An 18556-nucleotide genomic window follows, 5' to 3' on the forward strand; every position below is an offset into this window, starting at 1 on the left:
GCACAGAAAGTTGCAATATTCCAAAAAGTGTCAAGTACCAAAAGTCCTCGTCCAACAGGGTGTTCAGAGTTTGTGTGAGTTGTCATGGAGATTGGATGTTACTATTTTCTAACACAAAAACTGGCCCCTTTCAGTCATTCATATACAAGTGGTCCCTGACTTACGATGGGGTTATGTTCCGCGAAACCCATCGTAAGTGGAAAATATCGTAAGTCGAAAATGCATTTAATACACCTAACCTACCGAACTCATAACCTAGCGCACGTACGATGGACATTAGGGGTTTGACTCCTTCATGCTGGGTAATTATCTTGAGTTTCTCCTCAACAGTAATTTCCTTCCTCCTCTTCTTCTTCCCTCCACAAGCAGGAGACACAGATGAGCGTTTCGTAGACGTGATGGATGCACGAAACTCAACATTGATATGGGGGGGCATCTATATAGCAACCGTGTGATAGACTGGGAGATGCGGATCGCTGCCGCTGCCCAGCATCGCAAGAGAGTATCGCACCACATATCGTTTGCCCGGGAAAAAATCTAAATTTTAAATTCAAAGTACGGTTTCTACTGAATGTCTATCATCAGCTCACCATCGTAAAGTTGAAAAATCACAAGTTGAACCATCGTAAGTCGAGGTCCATTTGTACTGTTTTTATACCAAGAGTTTCAGGTATGGAGCACAATAGCAAAACATTCCTGATTAAATCATGTCGAAGGACATAAAGGTAGCACAGAACCTAAAGAAGTTTTTGCATCGTTGAGCCATCAGCCATCATTTATGTCCAAAGCACATAACGCAGTAGTCTTTCTCCAGAGCACAACACAAGGGTTCAGCAGAGATTTAGGTCTGAGACGTTCAGCTCCTTTACCACTATGTTATCAGCAAACACATATTTCATACCAAAATGCATCCGTTGCATTGACTGTCTCACACACAAATGCACACACAGAGAGCTAGCTCTAGCTGGGTTCTGATTTACAAGTCTCAGTAGAAAGTATGAGATCTGAGGTGTCTCCTGACCCCTAACATCCATCCATCTGGTTCTCAACGAGCCATGAAAGATCTACCAACACCTTGTTCTTCAAGAAATGCTGCATTCAGTGATATAAATGAGCTACCTGAGCTCCTAGCATGACTCGAGCTCCCACCTTTTCAAGGAAGCTTTGAGCACTGGCATGTCTTATAGAGTAAAAAGCAGAACACATGTAGCAAGCTGTGGAAAATGAAGGTCTTGTCTCAAAGTTGCCCTCCGCCCCAAGGTTCAAGAGAAGACACTGAACGTTCCGACTTGAGAACCTTGGTTGTCTGTATTGGTTCAGTTTAAAGGATCCTCTGTTTGAAGAGACATAGAGAGGTTAGTCATTCAGTGTCCAAATGACCATTAAAGGTTCCTGACACAGAGGAACTCCAGCTGAGCCTACATGCTTTCTGATCTAAAAGGGATTCTGTGAGAAAAAGGGTGATCAATTCTACTAGAGCTGGAACACACACCAAGAAAAACTTGTGTCTTGACATTCATTCAGAACCATTATGCTTATTCTCCAATATTGAAATAAACTTCAGTGTAGGTAGAAAAGGGGGGTGCGGTGGCACAGTGGGTTGGACCACAGTCCTGCCCTCCGGTGGGTCTGGGGTTCGAGTCCCGCTTGGGGTGCCTTGTGACGGACTGGCGTCCCGTCCTGGGTGTGTCCCCTCCCCCTCCGGCCTTACGCCCTGTGTTGCCGGGTAGGCTCCGGTTCCCCGCGACCCTGTATGGGACAAGCGGTTCTGAAAATGTGTGTGTGTGTAAGTAAAAAAAAAAAACAAACAAAAAATTGAAATAATAATATGAAAGGTCCTTATAGACTTGCACTTCTCTGAGGACCCAGGGGGCATAATGAAAAGATTACTTCTGTTCCCTGCATTTTTCAATGCCACATAGCATTTTTTAACTATGTTGCATTTCTGGGCCCTCACTCCATCATATGTTCCCACAATACTGTAAATCAAGGATATGCCTTTGAAGGATATGTATACAGTATATTACATTTTTGTTCTTGTAGATGCAAATGAAGGCTAAAAGGTAAATGAGCTTTCATACAATAATATTCCACACTTGGCATATTCCTGGTGTGTGTTCTTCAACGCACAGATCCATTACGTGCTTTGTTAATATGTTATCTCTCACTGAAAATCGGAAGTCTCATGCAGGAAACAATTAAGCAAGCATTTACTGTATGTACGACCCACAAATGAGTATCATGTTTACAGTTTTCCAGTGCAAGATGTGCGTTATGTAGGGTTTCATTTTAATTATTCCAACACATCTGAAAGTAATTATAAACTCATGGTACCTTCAGAAAGCAGTTTGTAAGTGAATAGCAAGTCACATGTACGCAGGCTGCAGCCATCACAGCAGTCATCACAACACAACCGTTTTGACTGAACCGGTCTGACCGCTCCAGCATGTATATTTCCATGCTTGATCAGTTCCCTTGTTGTACTAAGAAGCCATGGACCATGGTGACCTTGGGTGTCTCTAACCTCTGAATTCCCTGCAGCCTTCATGTGCACATATAGTATCTTGACCTTGAAAGCTTTCTGGCATGGTGAAATGATATGCACTGTTTATTTATGCAATGATCATTTAAGGGACAGCAGGTGGTGTGAAAAGGACCCACGTTTAAAACCTACCTCCTACTGCTGTACCCTTGAGAAAGGTTCTTAGCTCTGAATTGATACAGTAAAAATTATCCAGCTGTATAAACTCCATCAATGTATAAATCACCGTAGCCCCTTCAGGGAAAAGCATCACTTAAATGCATAATTAAAAGAAAAAATTTACATACCAGGAAAAAACATTCATATGAAATCATTGAAAACAGGTAGAAGAAAGGTTTAAGCCAACAGTAAAATAGGTGAAGCTGTTATTCTCTGAATGTGTAAGGAAGTCTGTCTTCCTTAAATTACTCTACACAACTTTACAAACTCTGCCATTCAGATGGAGAGCGCAGGTTCCCCAGGTGGACTCAAGCACACTTTCTCAGATTATTTTAATTCCATCTACTCAACCCCAGTCCGAAGATATCGGAAAGTTCTAGAAGCTGCAAAACCCATTTCTTCATTTTATCATTTGACCATTCTCCCAGCTGCTTACGTGCAAGGAATGTGAAAAGCAAGTTCTACAAACTGTCTACAGAAGGATAGTTCTGAATTACAACATAAACTTGTTTCTGTTTATATATAAGAAAAGCAGCCATGCATGATGGTGAAAGAGAGATGGCAAAACAAACATTGCCCGTTACTCTTACAGTAAATCGAAAAAGTCACGGTTTCCTTTAAAAGCATTCGGAAACTCCACGAGTTTAGTTACTTTAAATGCAGTCGATTTGTTTGTTCTTGAAGTTGATGAGTCTATCTCATCCACATAACATGTTTCTCCCCAGCAGCTATAAGTGGATAACAATTAGACTTCGACTTCAGTCCAAATTCCAAAGCTCTGCACTTTAGTACAAACCACAAATGTGCTGATGCAATCAGCATGCAATTCAGTATTTACTCACATAAACAGACACTGATTTTTGTTTCCAGTGCAGTCTAGGAGCCCACGAGTTAGGGTTAGAAGGGTTTTTAACAGAAGAGGATAGGCTCTTCTGGCAGATGGACAGCTCTCTGACTCAAACATGTGGTGTCAATCAGATTCTCTTCCTTCTTTCAATCCGCGATGAGTCTGAACGTCTGCTCCACCCTAACTTCAGCCTTCTGAGTCTGGACCAGAACATCTTCCCCCGGTCCGCAGGTGACCACACGCTCCTGGGCATGCAAAGCTTCACAGATGTGAGGAACCCGTATTGACATGAGAGCAGTTGAGGCAAGTTTGAGCGATCATCCTGCTGACATCTGCCAAGACCTTAAACGTTTGTATCGCCATTATCGGTAAAGCGAACCTAACCCCAGCCTTGAATCCTGGCCGTGTGCTGTGCTCCATGATTGTGGTTGTTTCACAGTCCGTACTGTTGTCTTTTTAACCGATTATTGCAGATTGTTATGTAAACACGCTAATTTTAGAATTCTCATCACGGATTGACACAGCATCACTATGGCATCACACTTTTGTTAAGTTGCTGTATAAAAGCATGTTTATGTCATCGCCAGGAGCGTGGGGGCTGAGCATGCCGTTTCCTCACTTATACACATTCTGCCGTCCGGGGGTCTGAAAAAGCAAGCGGGAAGCATGTTTTTATTGATTATAGAAATATTCTGCATTAAGAAATTTCACACCACTTTCACCCCTCAGTTTTTATTGTAATGTTCCATATTAAAAATGGTGCTGAATTGAAGACTGGACATACAAGAGTTTATTTCTGAATTTCTATTTTCTGCAAAGCACTTTCTGTCCTACGAGGATGATGCTGCAGTGTTTGAAAGACGAAGGATCCGTATCACTGCGCATGAACCTTGGCTCTGTTCCCCTTTAAATCTCTGCTGTCCAGAAAAACACGGTGAAGTACCCTACCCACCCTCTGGACATGGGTAACACCTGAGAGCTGTGGATTCCAGCTTTGCCACATTCCTGCGCCTCATCACCACGCAGACTGAGCTCTGAAACAACACCACCTGCCTTTGGCTCCTGGACTTCTCATGAAGGTCAAAGGCCAGATCACAGATGAGCCTTTGAGTCACAGGTTTCATAAATGAATCTTTTGTTTCTTTATTTACTCTTTGGACTGAGGTTTTCCACCGGACACATAATTCAGCCGACTCTTTTATCCTGCTATTAGTTGTTTATACTGAGGCGTTTCTAATCACCTGGCAATTATTATTGTTGTAAATACTGCGTTTAAAATGAGTAAACACAAACCTATATGACTTCAAAGGTCTTTTGTGGCTAACATTTAGCTTGGATGCCAAAGAAAAGTTGCTTTTGCTGGTTATGTTGAATCTGTTCGGGTCAAATAAGATCAATACAGCAATTTAAAACATTATCATCTGTTTTAAAAAATATACTCATTCCAATTAAAAGACTGTGCCATTCTCCACTTCAGAATGAAGATATTTCTTCCTCAATAACAATATACTTTAAAAACAGGAAATTCTACATGTATTTAATATATTAGGCTTACAACTCACCAACATTGCATCACATGTAACAAAATGCAATTTTTTTAAAATATGACAAATAACAAAGGTTATTCCTATTATTTTACATTGATTTATTTAACAGACACTTTTCTCCAAACCAACTTCCAAGGAACTCTATGTAGTGTTATGATCCCACACACCTTATTCAAGTGTGTGGTGACTTACACTGCTAGATACACTACTTACACTGGGTCACTCATCCATGCATCACTAGAAGACACTGCCACATACACTATGGGTGAACCTGAACAGCATGTCTTTGGACTGTGGGAGGAAACCCACACAGACACAGGGAGAACATGCAAACTCCACACAGATTGAGTGGGGATCAAACCCACATCCTTTTGCACCACCTAGGTGCTGTGAGACAACAGCGCTACTCGCTGTGCCACCATGCCTCCCTAACAGTTTGAACAATATTTATTCTCAAACTGGAAAAATAGTTTGTTCGCTCCCTTACTATTAGTTACTGCTTATTCTGAGACAGGGTCGCAGTGGTCTGGAGCCTATCTTGGGATTGTGGAGGGCTAGACTAGTCAGGATACACCCTAGATGGCGTCAGGGTAGCCATGCACACAGTTGTTGTCTGTACACTTTTCATGAAATGTTGACACACATATGATATTATGATAATGTCAGATTATGATAATGTAAAATAAGATTATGATATATAAATGATTAGTAAAAAAATACATTTTTAACTGATTTCTACATTTCACCAAAAAAAAAACAAGTCTTTATTTTTCTGTTACATCACTATTATTACTATTACATCGTACTCCCTCTCGAAAAATAATAACAGTCAGTTTACTTTATAACAGGGTAAATGTAGACAGCTGTATCATTGAACATCTTGTGGGGAACATTAAGGAATAATATCTCACCATATTATCTCACACATCTTCTGAGATAGATGGTTCAATAAAACAAACAAACTCAACTCGAAATTGTTCCAAAATAAATACAACAGTATCCAAGAAAAACAAATTCCCAGATATTTGAAGGCAATCCAGTGCAATATAAAGAGAGCTGTCTTTACATTTCAAGTAAGCTCACCAAATTTACAGTGTAATCCATGGCCATTTCAATTATTATTACAAAAAACTAAGAGAACTTAGCTTGTGTGCAGCCCTGAGACAGTTAAAATTACATCATAAATAACTGTGGTTTGGTTAAATGTTGGCTTATAGCAGCGCTGGCATTTTTACTGTCATAAATCATAACAAAGACATTTTATGGCCTACAGCAGAGTGGTTCAAGAAGGAGCAAAGGAAGGGTAACATTCAATCTACAATGTTTTACCCATTTTTACAGCAAGGTGCTCTCACCATATCAGTTCTGAAAGAGTCAGGGGCTTCACCACGGAGTAGTTCCACCTTCCTGGGAGGGGGCAGCATAAGGGATCAGGAATATACAATTTTTTGCATCCACTAGGGTATCAATCTTGTTTTTCTTTTCGGTTCTCCTCTCCCCTGACTTCAAATGGAGGAGACACCTGTCCATCATCACTATGCCATCAAAGACTCCTGTGATTGGCTGGAAAACAAGAAAGGCGGGATTTTTGGTTAGTTAAAAGGATATTCCTGGAGGCAATCCAGAGAGCTTGCTTGTGAGGAAATAAATACATACATTGATAGATACACAGTATAAATAAACATATAAATAACTGTCTTGCAAAATCCTTAATAGTGCTCCCTCCTAGCTGTAGTTATGAAACGTTTCCCTCTTTGTTTGCATCACTTGCGATGCTTGCTTACCTGTTTGTTTTTCTTCTCAGGTCATGTAAGAATAGTGTGGTTAGTCAGGTGTTTGGGGTTTTTACCCCTTTTTGTTTCCAGGTTTTGAGTCAACAAGATGCTTGTATTGAAGGATTAGGTTAGTTAAGCGTTTTCTTCTGAGTACACTTTTGGTAACTGCAAGGTTCTTGTATCTTCCCTCTCGTGTACTTTGATTATTGTCTTCTCTTTTGTTCCAAGAACATCCAAAACACAATCTGGTTGGTTACACACTACTTGCTGTCCTTGTCAACAAATAACTCAGTACATACTGTACTTTATGTTACAGCCCACTCAACCCCTAGACAGCCTTGGGGTCACAATGAAGATAAGACACCAAGATGAACAGCAGCCTTAAGGGCAAAATGCACTGGAAAATGCTGTGAGTGCAGGTGTGCACAGTGTGCTGACCAGGTAAACTGAAAAATGTATAGTACTGGTTGTCTGCATACTCATTACTCTTAAAATTAAGCGTAAATACAGTGCTGCTTGAAAGTATGTGAACCCTATAGGGATGGTCATTATTCTTGTATAAAATATTACAATAAATTCTAAACCTTAAATCTTAGAATAAACTTGTAAAATGAATAAATGAGTAAGGCTGACACACCCTGACTCTACTTACCTTCTTGGTTTAACCGATGCAACTTGATGCAACCGATGGACCACTTCCGTTTTTTCTGCTACACACGATTTCGTCTAAAGCAACATACAGAATTGGTCATTATAAACCTATTATATCAGAAGAGGAAGACTCCTTCACATTAAATTACCATTTTATGGTAAAACTATGGTACACAGGGGATTAACATACTTTCAAGCAGCACTGTCATGCCTTATATGAGGAAAACCGCAAGAAATTGCAACAGAAACAAAGTCAAGTCTCGGTAAATACAGTTTATGCATTTGAGCCACAATCCCATTATTCTTTAACAGTATTAAAGTATATGTTCCTTTGGATATTAACAACATTCCATGAGATGCTCTACTTTCTGCCTACAGGACAGAACTAGAACACATTGGCTGTTTATAGCCTTCATTTTTTGCACGTAATAATTAAAAGTACTCCATTGTGTGTTATTGGAGATCCATTCAAAGTAATGGCTATAAACTTTGAATTGATCCGATCCTTATTACAACTGGCGCTTAACTGTGTTTTTGCTGATCAGTCTTCTGGAGGTGACAATAATTTTCAAGGAAACTGAAACTTCAGGGTGAGTAGGTGGCATGATGTTTAGATTCATCCTGAAAAAAGCATTGGATCCACGTAAGAGCACTTAAGCTCCAGATGAAATAAGGATTGGATCCATTCAAAGTAGGATCTCATTAATTAAGATGAGTGTTATATTCTCTATGTTTATTTACTTTATTTTTGCTTTAGAATATGCATGAAGTTGGCTAGATTGTGACATTTTTCCTTTGTTAATGGCATGCATTTATTTAACGTATGTATGAAAACCAAGTCATGCAAGTGTTTCACTTGAAAAGTGTACAGTGATGTGAATTTTTAATCATGACTGAAAAATATAGGTATCAGTAATGAAGTATTGCCCTTCTGGATACGGAGAGGTGTTAAAAAGACACAGAGCAGCACGGACAGGAGTTGGGACACCTGCATTAGCATTGGAAAATGCAGTCAAAACTGAATGCATTTAATTTACTTAAGACTACTATGTGTGTGCTTTAGTGGTAAATCACACTGTTATTACTGAAGTATTGATTTTTTCCACAGAGATCTCTAACGTCAGGCTCATATTGTTACTTATAATGATTTACTCATTTGTACAGCTGGGTAATTTTTACTGGAGCAAGACAAGGTATGTATCTTGATCAGGAGTACTACAGTGTTCAGCTGGAATATTCATTCTACACACAGTATTTAAACCTTGGTCCTTCGAGTGCAAGCCAACAGCTCCAACCACCATGCCACTGCTCATCCTGAAGTTTCAATTTTATCGAAAATTATTGTCAGCTGCAGAAGGCTGATCAGCAAAAACACACTTAACTGTGAAGCCCTCAGTCGATGGCTCTGCTTTTGCACCAGGAGACCGTGCCCCCTTGTGGAGGTTCTCTCCAAGATTGTACTTCCTTGCGATGGCCTTGGGCCGCCCGCGTTCCCCGCCTCCTGCTCTGTCATCGCATGACTGTGGAGCTGTCACTCTCCGGCAGGTGTGTTGTTCTCATTTACGGCCCAGCCGCTCAGCCATTGTGCAGATCTCACAAAGGACCCACACGTCTCCTGTGTCCCTCTGCAGCAAGATGAACTTTCTCTGCCTGCTGTTACTTGCTCTTCCTGCCTGCTTATCCACTCATCTCCTTCGGTAAGACGATCCTCAACAAAACCTCAATAAACCATAATAAAAAGGCTTTTTAAAGCTTATATAAAATGTCATTGATACCGAAAAAATCCCTGCGCACTTGCACTGTACTGCGTGTCTGGTTTTCATTCATTTTTAAAACTTATCTAAGATGACACCGACATCTGTTTTTATACCTAATTTGCAAGTCATTTGTTTTTTTTTTTGCTATTCAAAGGCGTCTGTGTTTCTTTTCAGTGCAGGAAAATATAAAGAATTATTCATATTAACTGCACCATTCATGGGTGTGTATTTTTCAGTTTAAAGGTGCATTTTCAAGTCATTGTTTCATTATCAGGCTTTAACTGTGACCAGACAGGTAATATAGGTTACATGCTGTCACTAATTTTCATATTTTATCTTAATTGTTATATTTAACATTGTTTGGTCTTTTATAATTTTGGCTGTTCTGTGTGATGAGGGTGTACCTGTGTGTTGGGTTTGTTATTCTGTCTAGGCAGTAATGAACCCCCTGGGGGTTGGTGGTGTTTCTCCATCCTTGCAGCGCTCAGGCTCTTCTGTAAACACCTTTCTTTGACATGTCCCAGGATTCCTCTGACGAAGGTTCACAGTGTTAGACGCACTCTGGCCAGTGCTGGGAAGCGTGTAGAGGAGCTCCAGGCTGGAAGTAGAGCCCTGAAGTACAATCTGGGTTTCCCCTCCAGCATCAGCCCCACTCCAGAGACCCTCATGAACTACCTTGATGTGAGCTCTCCCTCCGCCCTCCATCCTGCTCTCTTTTCACTGAAGTAAACATCTCCTTCTTATTTCCTCCTGGGATTCATGAGGATTTCTGAGGAAGCACTGTGAATGATCTGGCTGAACGAGTCCTGTCAACAACTTGATCCCCAGAGGCGTGCAGCTCATCTGGGGGCCTCGCTCCTGCCACTGACACCGACGTGCTGATCTCTTTTGGGGTTTTACCTTGTTTACCCCTTCTTCGTGTCAGGTGTCGGAGTTGAAATTCAGTCCAGAACTCATGTGTCAGGTCGTTTTCATGGAAGAAAACCCTGGGATCTTTGATTACCTTGGATGCCAAATCTGAGACGGCTCTAACTTATTCCTTGCGTCATGAGGAAACAAAGTTGGTCACATGAGTCCTCCGTAATTCAGTTGAGAAATTCAAGTGGAAAAGCTACTGTTCCGGTTTGACCGGTAGCTGAGGGAATGTAATCATGTGAGCAGCAGCATGTATGTGTTTTCTGCTTGACTCAGAGTGTGTAACCTTGCATCCCACCAGGCTCAGTATTACGGTGAGATTTCCTTTGGCACCCCACCGCAGACATTCTCCGTAGTATTTGACACCGGGTCCTCGAACGTCTGGGTTCCCTCTGTTCACTGCTCACTGCTCGACATCGCCTGCTGTAAGTCTCCTTGCTCTTATTCATGTGAGATCGCAACCATACCTCACGAATATTTCTAACCAACACTAAATTAGAAGGCAATTTTTATGGTTAATACATAAGCAACAAGGGTATCGTGATGAATGAATGAATGAATGAATGAATGAATGAAACTTTTTGATTTCTGAGATAAGTTCTACAAACACATGGTAGCACAGCAGGTAGACTTGCAGCTCCTGGGCTACAAGTTCAGACATGGGTTTAGATCAAGTAGTAATGTCCAAACAATGCATTCCACTCCCCTGCCAATATTAAAGACTGAGTTTGAATGTTGAAATCCCAACTGACTGAAAAAAAAGGGGACAGCACTCTTCAACTTAGGAAGTAGATTGAATTTGTGCACCACATCGATGCATTTCAAGTGGATGCCTTCGTCAGTGTACATGCACAATATGTCAAGATACACATGCACAATGTATGGGGCATGTGAGCAGTTATAATGTCATAACACATATTACAGAATGGAAGCCAGCAAAGGCCATAACTGCAGCTGTGTAATGTCATGATAGTGACATCTTGTAAAGATTAAATGTGAGTATGAGAAGGTACAAATGTGGGTTCCAATGTTAAAAATTCACCATGCATGTGTTGTGTTTCAGATTTTCACAAGAAATATGATTCATCCAAGTCAAGCACATATGTGAAGAACGGGACTGCCTTTGCCATCCAGTACGGGTCTGGTCGTCTCTCTGGGTATCTTAGCCAAGACACATGCCAGGTACATCTTGTAGAGATGTCACTGATCATTGACACTATTCGTGGTTCCATGAGCTGTACCCAGCTGCTTTTTAATGGAAGGAACTCTTGGGTGGAAATAATTCCCTTAAGCACTCCATGGCTCCGTGGCCCTTCTGCATGAGTACCCTTCACACCGAGCTGTAAAATAAACGGTTGGAAAATTTGGTCCAGTGTCTCTACTGAGACTGTGTGATAAATGTTAGAGTTTTCCCATGGAAACATCCCTCTGCAGCCTGTTGCATTGTGGGACACGGTTCATTTCCTCAACTTTCCCCGCCGGTAGATTGGAGGGATATCTGTGGAGAAGCAGGTGTTTGGGGAAGCCATCCAGCAGCCTGGTATCGTCTTTGTCGCTGCCAAATTTGATGGCATCCTCGGCATGGCCTATCCCAGCATCTCTGTGGACGGTGTGTCCCCTGTTTTCGACAACATCATGAAGCAGCATAAGGTGCCCAACAATGTCTTCTCCTTCTACCTTAACAGGTATGCAGTCTGTCAGCCTGCGTCTTGCCTCTTTAAAGATTTATTGCAGCCAAGTGTGTTTTTAAAGTACCAAACCAGTCTTGCGTTAGCTGCTATTTGTGGAAAACTGTGCTTTGTCAGTTTATGTTCTTTGACATTCTTGTGATGGTGTAAAACCCTCTTTGGCAGGAACCCCAACACTCAGCCTGGTGGGGAATTGCTGCTAGGGGGGAGTGATCCAGCCTACTACACAGGAAGCTTCCAGTATCTGAATGTCACCAAACAAGCCTACTGGCAGATCCACATGGACCAGTGAGTGCTGGGTTCCCAGACTGCACTTAGCACTCTCACAGCTTTGGTGCCACCTATTTGACCTATTTGGGGTACGATGAGCACGCCTGTTTGTACTGAAGAAAAATCTAACTAGGCAGGTGTAGAAATAGCAGGTAGTGCAACAAGGAGGACTGCTGCTTCATAGTGCATGAGAACATGGGTTTGACCCCTACTCAGTCTGTGTGGTTTGCATGTTCTACCTGTGTATGTGTGGGTTTACCTGAGGTACTCTGGTTTCCACCCACACAAACAGTCTGAAACCGCTTGTCCCAGGGAGCCGGAGCATAAGGCTGAAGGGGGAGGGGACACACCTAGGACAGGACACCAGGCAGTCACAAGGCACCCCCAGCAGGACTTGAACCCCAGACCCCCAGGACACCACCACACCAGCCACACCCACCACACCCACCCCTCCAAAAAGATGTAGTTCAAATGAAATGGTGACTTCAAATTGCCCATTGTGGGTGAGTGTGTATGGCTGCCCTGCAGCATATGAAACATGTCTGGTCTCAGTTTTTTACAAGTTGACAACCCAGCATACAGGTGAAATAGAGACTTTGTGCATGTTACAGAAGGGGTGTAGCGGTTAGCGCTGATACCTTGCACTCGAAGGACACAGGTCTGAATCCCACCTCCTCCTATTGTACAGTTGAGTAATGTACTTACCCTGAACTGTTCCAGTAAAAATGACTTTGCTATAGAGCTGATTTTATGTGGCTTTGGAGAAAAGCATCAACAAATTAAATAACGGTTTTTATTAACAAATTAGTTTCATCATAGACATTTAGGTTACTTCGTTTAGCACTTTTCTCTAAAGCGACTTCCAGCAAACTCTGTGTAGTGTTACTATCAGCCCACACATCTCATTCACCGAGGTGACTTACACCACTATATACAGTACTTCTAATGAGTCGCTCATCCATGCATCAGTGAAACACACTCTCTGTGTTACTCACACCAATCATCCAGAGCAGTATGTTTTTGGAGTGGGGGAGAAAAGCCATGCGCATACAGGGAGAACATGCAAACTCCACACTGACTGAGCAGGGGTCGAACCCATGTCCTCTTGCACCGTGCGGGCACTGCGGGAAAGGACCACTCCTCGCCCCACGCAGACAAAAATCGATCCTTCTCTGCTTCAACAGGCTGGTGGTTGGAAATCAACTCACCCTCTGCAGTGGAGGCTGTGAGGCCATAGTGGACACAGGCACGTCCCTCATCACCGGGCCTTCCACTGAAGTCCAAGCGCTGCACAAGGTCATTGGAGCCACACCCCTCATAAACGGAGAGGTAGCACGCCCCCTGGATGCACACTTGTGACGCAGCAAATGTGCTCGTTCTGAAAAGCAATCGGAGAACTAGTGTAAAATGTAGTAATATCACTGTACTTTTGCTCTCACGCTTAATGTTTTTCAGTACATGATTAACTGCGAGAAAGTACCCGCTCTTCCCAAGGTCTCCTTTGTCCTGGGTGGACAGTCGTACACTCTGACTGGAGAACAGTACATTCTAAAGGTGAGTCCTTTAGGGACAGTACGGGTATTGCATCTCTAATGCATCTCGACTTCAGAAGAGTTTTATTTGCTTTGTCAACCAAGAGTTTTATTACTTCTGAGCAGTTTTTGGCTCAGAGGTACATTTCAGTTCAGTTAATTATTAATACTTTTTATTTTTACATTTGCAAAGAAAAAAATTACTTTAAAATGATTTTTTTCCCAACTTTAAGACATTGTATTTCTATCACCTTCTTCCTGGCGCTTTTAATGTTTTAACTTTCCTTAAATAAAAGCCGCTTTTATCGCTATCCATTTGTGACACCTTCCTACTGACTTCCGTGGATTTCGCCGGTCATTTTCAGCTACCTGCATGTTTTGCCCTGGATTTAGGTCATTGGCGAAGACTTCTTTGGGGGTGAAAATCAATGGCCTCAAATTCTCTGTTTGTGACAATATGAACAGTTATGTCATTCACTAAGCATGTGCCTTTATCCAAAGCCGTTTACACCTGTATACTTATTTACACAGCAGGGTATTTATCCTGAGGGGGGGCACGGTGACACAGTGGATTTGGCCAGGTCTTGCTTTCTTGTGGGTCTGGGGTTCAAGCCCTGCTGGGGGTGCCTCGTGACAGACTGGCATCGTGTCCTGGGTTTGTACCCCGCTCCGTGCCCTGTGTTGGCCGGGCCAGGTTCTGGCTCGCCGCAACCCTGCTTGGGACAAACAGTTTCAGTCCGTGTGTGGTTGTTCGTACCGGAACAGCTCAGAGTTGCTGTACTATCCGAAGGCAATATAACAGTGGTAGCGCAGAGGTTCCGAATCATAATCTGGAACTGCTACGTGGAACACCACGTACAGATCTGTCGTTATTCCCCCCTAATCATTTAGCTGATGCAGTTCTCCAAAGTGTCTTACAGTGTTACCTTCCATTATGTACCTGTTTATACACCCAAAATAATTTCTAGTGGAGGAATCTAAAGTAAGGGTACTACAGCCAAAGGCGGGATTCAGACTTGTGATCTTTGAGTCACAAGTCATAATAATTATTATTATTAATTAACTTTTTTTTTATCCCTGAACCACTGCTTTGAACCATGTGTTGCTGGAATCAACTATAGTGGGGCTGAGGACTTTTTGTATGACTTTGTGTTGTACGTCTTTGTGATGCCCGAGTAAAGGGCTGCGTAACTGGCAATTATGCCGCTGTACTGAATTACTTGCTCTTTTCATGGGAAAATAGTCGATACGTTCATAAAACATCGCAGCGATTTTTTATCGTGAGGAACCCGTACCCGTGTCAAAGAATGTCTGCTAGAGGGTGCTAAACAATTTTTAAATCACAGTAACTTTATTACCACAAGAGGTAAATTTTTCAGAAGGTGCTGTTCACGTAATGCTCTGTCACTTCATGGAAATGTAGACGTTAATTCGTCATCCTCACCAGTCAATGAAAGAAAGCACTGCAGATCACTTTGGTTATTTCTGTCCGGAAGTGCTGATAAATTAGCTACGTCTAAAGAAGCGTCTGGAGGCCCAGTTAAGACCACTACATTGGGTTCCATCCAGGGTCTGTTTTCTTCTCATCCTCTGCAGTTGCAGCAAAGAGGTGTGACCCTCTGCCTGAGTGGGTTCATGGGCCTCGACATTCCTGCCCCCGCCGGGCCCCTGTGGATTCTGGGAGATGTGTTCATCGGCCAATATTACACCGAGTTTGACCGTGACAACAACAGGGTCGGCTTTGCCGAGGCGAAGTGAGCAAGACAGCGGCTGTACTCAAGAGCAGCTTTGGGGCAACTGGGGAAAGAGGACAAAAAATACAAGTGTGACATTTACTGCTTTGCCAATGGTTATAACAAATTTATCTAGACTTGCAATTCAGTTTGACCCCCCCCAGATTACCAGCTTCTGTCATTGTACTGCATACTCCTCATAATCGTAATCAAAGGAGAAAATGTACAAATTTGATTTAGTGTGAAAAAGCCAGAGGTTTAAAAAATTGTTATTAGAAACTTCCATTTTTTTGGATTACTGTTATTCTATTTTGGGCTAATGTGGGTTATCACAGATTTTGGGCTTAAATAAAAAATGTGTATTACGTTGTGTTATTTCTGTTCACTGGATACTGCTGTGTTGCAGTTAAAAGCAGTCATGTTCAATATGCAAACAGGTATGAGTATTATACTGGTCACAATAACTTTAAAGTGACACCACTTCTTTCCTTCTGTGTAAGGAGGTATCAGTGAAGCTAAATGAATTGATCAAAACAGTTCTTCAAACAGATGCAAAATACATAAAATAAAATACAACCTAAGATCTTTGTCAAAAGATCAAAACTTATGTTTATTATATATTACTGTCTAACTGGGTATACTGGAACTATGTGTGATTTATTCTGCTAGGGTCCCATGCATCCACTTACTGTTTTTAACTTTTTCAGATCTCTTTCTATGTTTAATTTATTGTATGTTGCATGTGGTTACTGAGAAAATTTTTGTATTTTTTTTTTTTGTGTAAACGATACATTTACAACTGGGGGGTAGAATATCAAAAGCTTCATTTGAGGTATCGTAATAGGATATCTTCACACTTTTTGAAAGCTATTCAGCTGTGCAAAAATAATTTTATGTAAAATAGTTTATCCACCTGAACTATAATAAGATCAAGGATTTTTTTGTATGGTCATACCTGATATGTAATTTATTCAATATGTAATGCGCCTTTATCCAAAGCCTGTTTACATAGTAGGGTGTTTATACTGGAACAGCCGAGGTTAGTTGTGTTGCCCAAATGAAATAGAGCAGTTGCAGGAGCAGGATTCAAAGCAACAACATTCAGGATTCAAGTCTTTATCCATAACCGTTACATGGAATACCGCATATAGAAGAGATCCCATCCAGCACTTGTTAGTAATGTGGTTCTCCAGCGCTAGTTATGAAGCGCAATCCCCAACTGACAAAAGCATTGAGGTCACTAACACAGTGACTCTGGGACTCTGCTGGAGAGACTGACCCTTGTCCAGGTACCCTCCTGAAAAGCACAACAGTAGGATTTGTGCTTCTTCAAAGAAGAATCTAGTAGTTGATTGGGCGAGAGGCTATGGAGAGGGTCTACAGCAGCTGTAAGTTTCTTGGAGTCATCGTCAGTGATGAGCTGAAGGGGACACAAGATATTGTGGCTGTTGTGAGCAAGGCTCCCCAATGTCTTTACTTCCTCAGGTGTCTGATAAAAGCCCAGATGGCTCACCAACTTCTGCAGGGGTGCCGTGGAGTGCACTCTGATTGACTACATCATACTGTGCCGGGTCCGTAAAGAGGGAGACGAGGTCTGTTCGAAACATTCCTGGAATGCAGCTCTCCTCTATAAAAGACATGCTTCTACCAAGTATTTTGATGAATGAAAACAAAAAAACTGCCAAACTCATGAGTTCTAGCATTAGCAAGAGTTCTCCAAGAAAACCAGAAAATTTTACAAAATGACAACTTTGAAAAAAATGATGCAGCAGCTACCAAATTCACGGGAGACCACAGAGGTGCATTTATTCATTCAGCTAATATGTTTTTCCAAAGAGACTAAGAATGTTAATCTACTAACAATGTTTTTTTTTTGCGCAGCTGGGTAATTTCACTGGAGAAAAGCAGGGTGCTTTACTCAGGGGTATTACGGTTGGACTTGGGATTTGATCCCACAAGCTTTGGGAGTCAATAGCTTTAACCACAAGGGTATTAGCCAATCAGGAATCAGAAGTCTTCTTTTTTTTTTACATTACGTTTAGCTGATGCTTTTTTTCAAAAGCAACTTTCAGTGTTGAGGTTACAATTATTTACCCTTTTATACAGCTGGGTAATTTTACTGGAGCAATTTAGGGTAAGTACCTTGCTCAAGGATACTACAGCCAGAGGTGAGATTCAGACTTAGGACCTTTGGGTTCTAAGGCAGCAGCTCTAACCACTCCGCTACCAGTTGCTTTTTTAGTTACTTTTTTCAAATATGTGGTACTTTTATCACTCTGAAATTACTGGATTGAATAAAGAAATACGTGCATTACACTGCGTCATTGAAATTCTCTCCTTTATTGCTCTGTTCACAATAGTTATGACAGGGGAGCTAAATGAACTATGAGAACAGTCCTGCAAGGAAAAGTTGCTTTGAAAGACAAACTTTAAAGAGACCTCTGCTAAAATATCAAATCTTCTGCAAGTCGTACTTTACCATCAAAACAGGCTGTAGTGGAACTGTACGTAATTTGCATGGTTCACTCTCCATGTAGCTACCTGGTGTGTTTTTCAGCTTGATCACATGGTTTTATGTATGCAAAACTGTAACTTGTCATCTGTCCACAGCAGGATATTTTTACAGATTGAAAATATATATATATAGTATCATAAAAATAACATTATGACTCAATCTATATGACAGATAAAAATTTATGTTTCATGCACCTGTCATCTGGTGTCTTGAATCTGGCTCAGTATGCATGGAATTTGCATGTTCTCCCTGTGCCTGTGTGGGTTTCTCCTGGGTGCTCCTGTTACCTCCCACAGTCCCAAGATGTGTTACAGGTAATTTTGACTCTAAATTACCCTTTACTGCGTGAATGTGAGAGTGAATGAGTTTGTGTGTGTGACTGTCTTGCAGTGGACTAGTGTTTTGCCCAGGGTCTTCCCCGCCTCACACTTTGTCTTGTTAGGATAGGCTTTGGACCACCACGACCCTGAACTGGACCATTGGTCACTGAAAACAAATGGATGGAGGGGAGCTTTTCATTCACTTCATCAAGACTGTCCAGTGTCAGCTTTGAAAGCCAACCACAGTTTCATAACTGATAGACTGGGATCAAAGATGCTGTAATCGCAAGAAGTTCACCAAATAG

At 41.7% G+C, this 18556-nt stretch overlaps 1 protein-coding gene across 1 annotated transcript; it reads left to right on the forward strand.

Moving 5' to 3' along the window:
- The first annotated feature begins 9060 nt into the window (after positions 1–9060).
- LOC108934581 (cathepsin D-like) lies at positions 9061–15753 on the forward strand. The gene is made up of 9 exons (XM_018752498.2): positions 9061–9218; positions 9803–9959; positions 10495–10618; positions 11257–11375; positions 11679–11878; positions 12047–12169; positions 13336–13480; positions 13607–13705; positions 15280–15753. Exons 1-9 carry the CDS (start codon positions 9157–9159, stop codon positions 15439–15441), a joined length of 1191 nt encoding a protein of 396 aa, XP_018608014.2. The 5' UTR covers positions 9061–9156; the 3' UTR covers positions 15442–15753.
- The last annotated feature ends 2803 nt before the right edge of the window (positions 15754–18556 follow it).

The sequence above is a fragment of the Scleropages formosus genome, chromosome 11, assembly GCF_900964775.1.
Source record: "Scleropages formosus chromosome 11, fSclFor1.1, whole genome shotgun sequence".
Classification (NCBI taxonomy): domain Eukaryota; kingdom Metazoa; phylum Chordata; class Actinopteri; order Osteoglossiformes; family Osteoglossidae; genus Scleropages; species Scleropages formosus.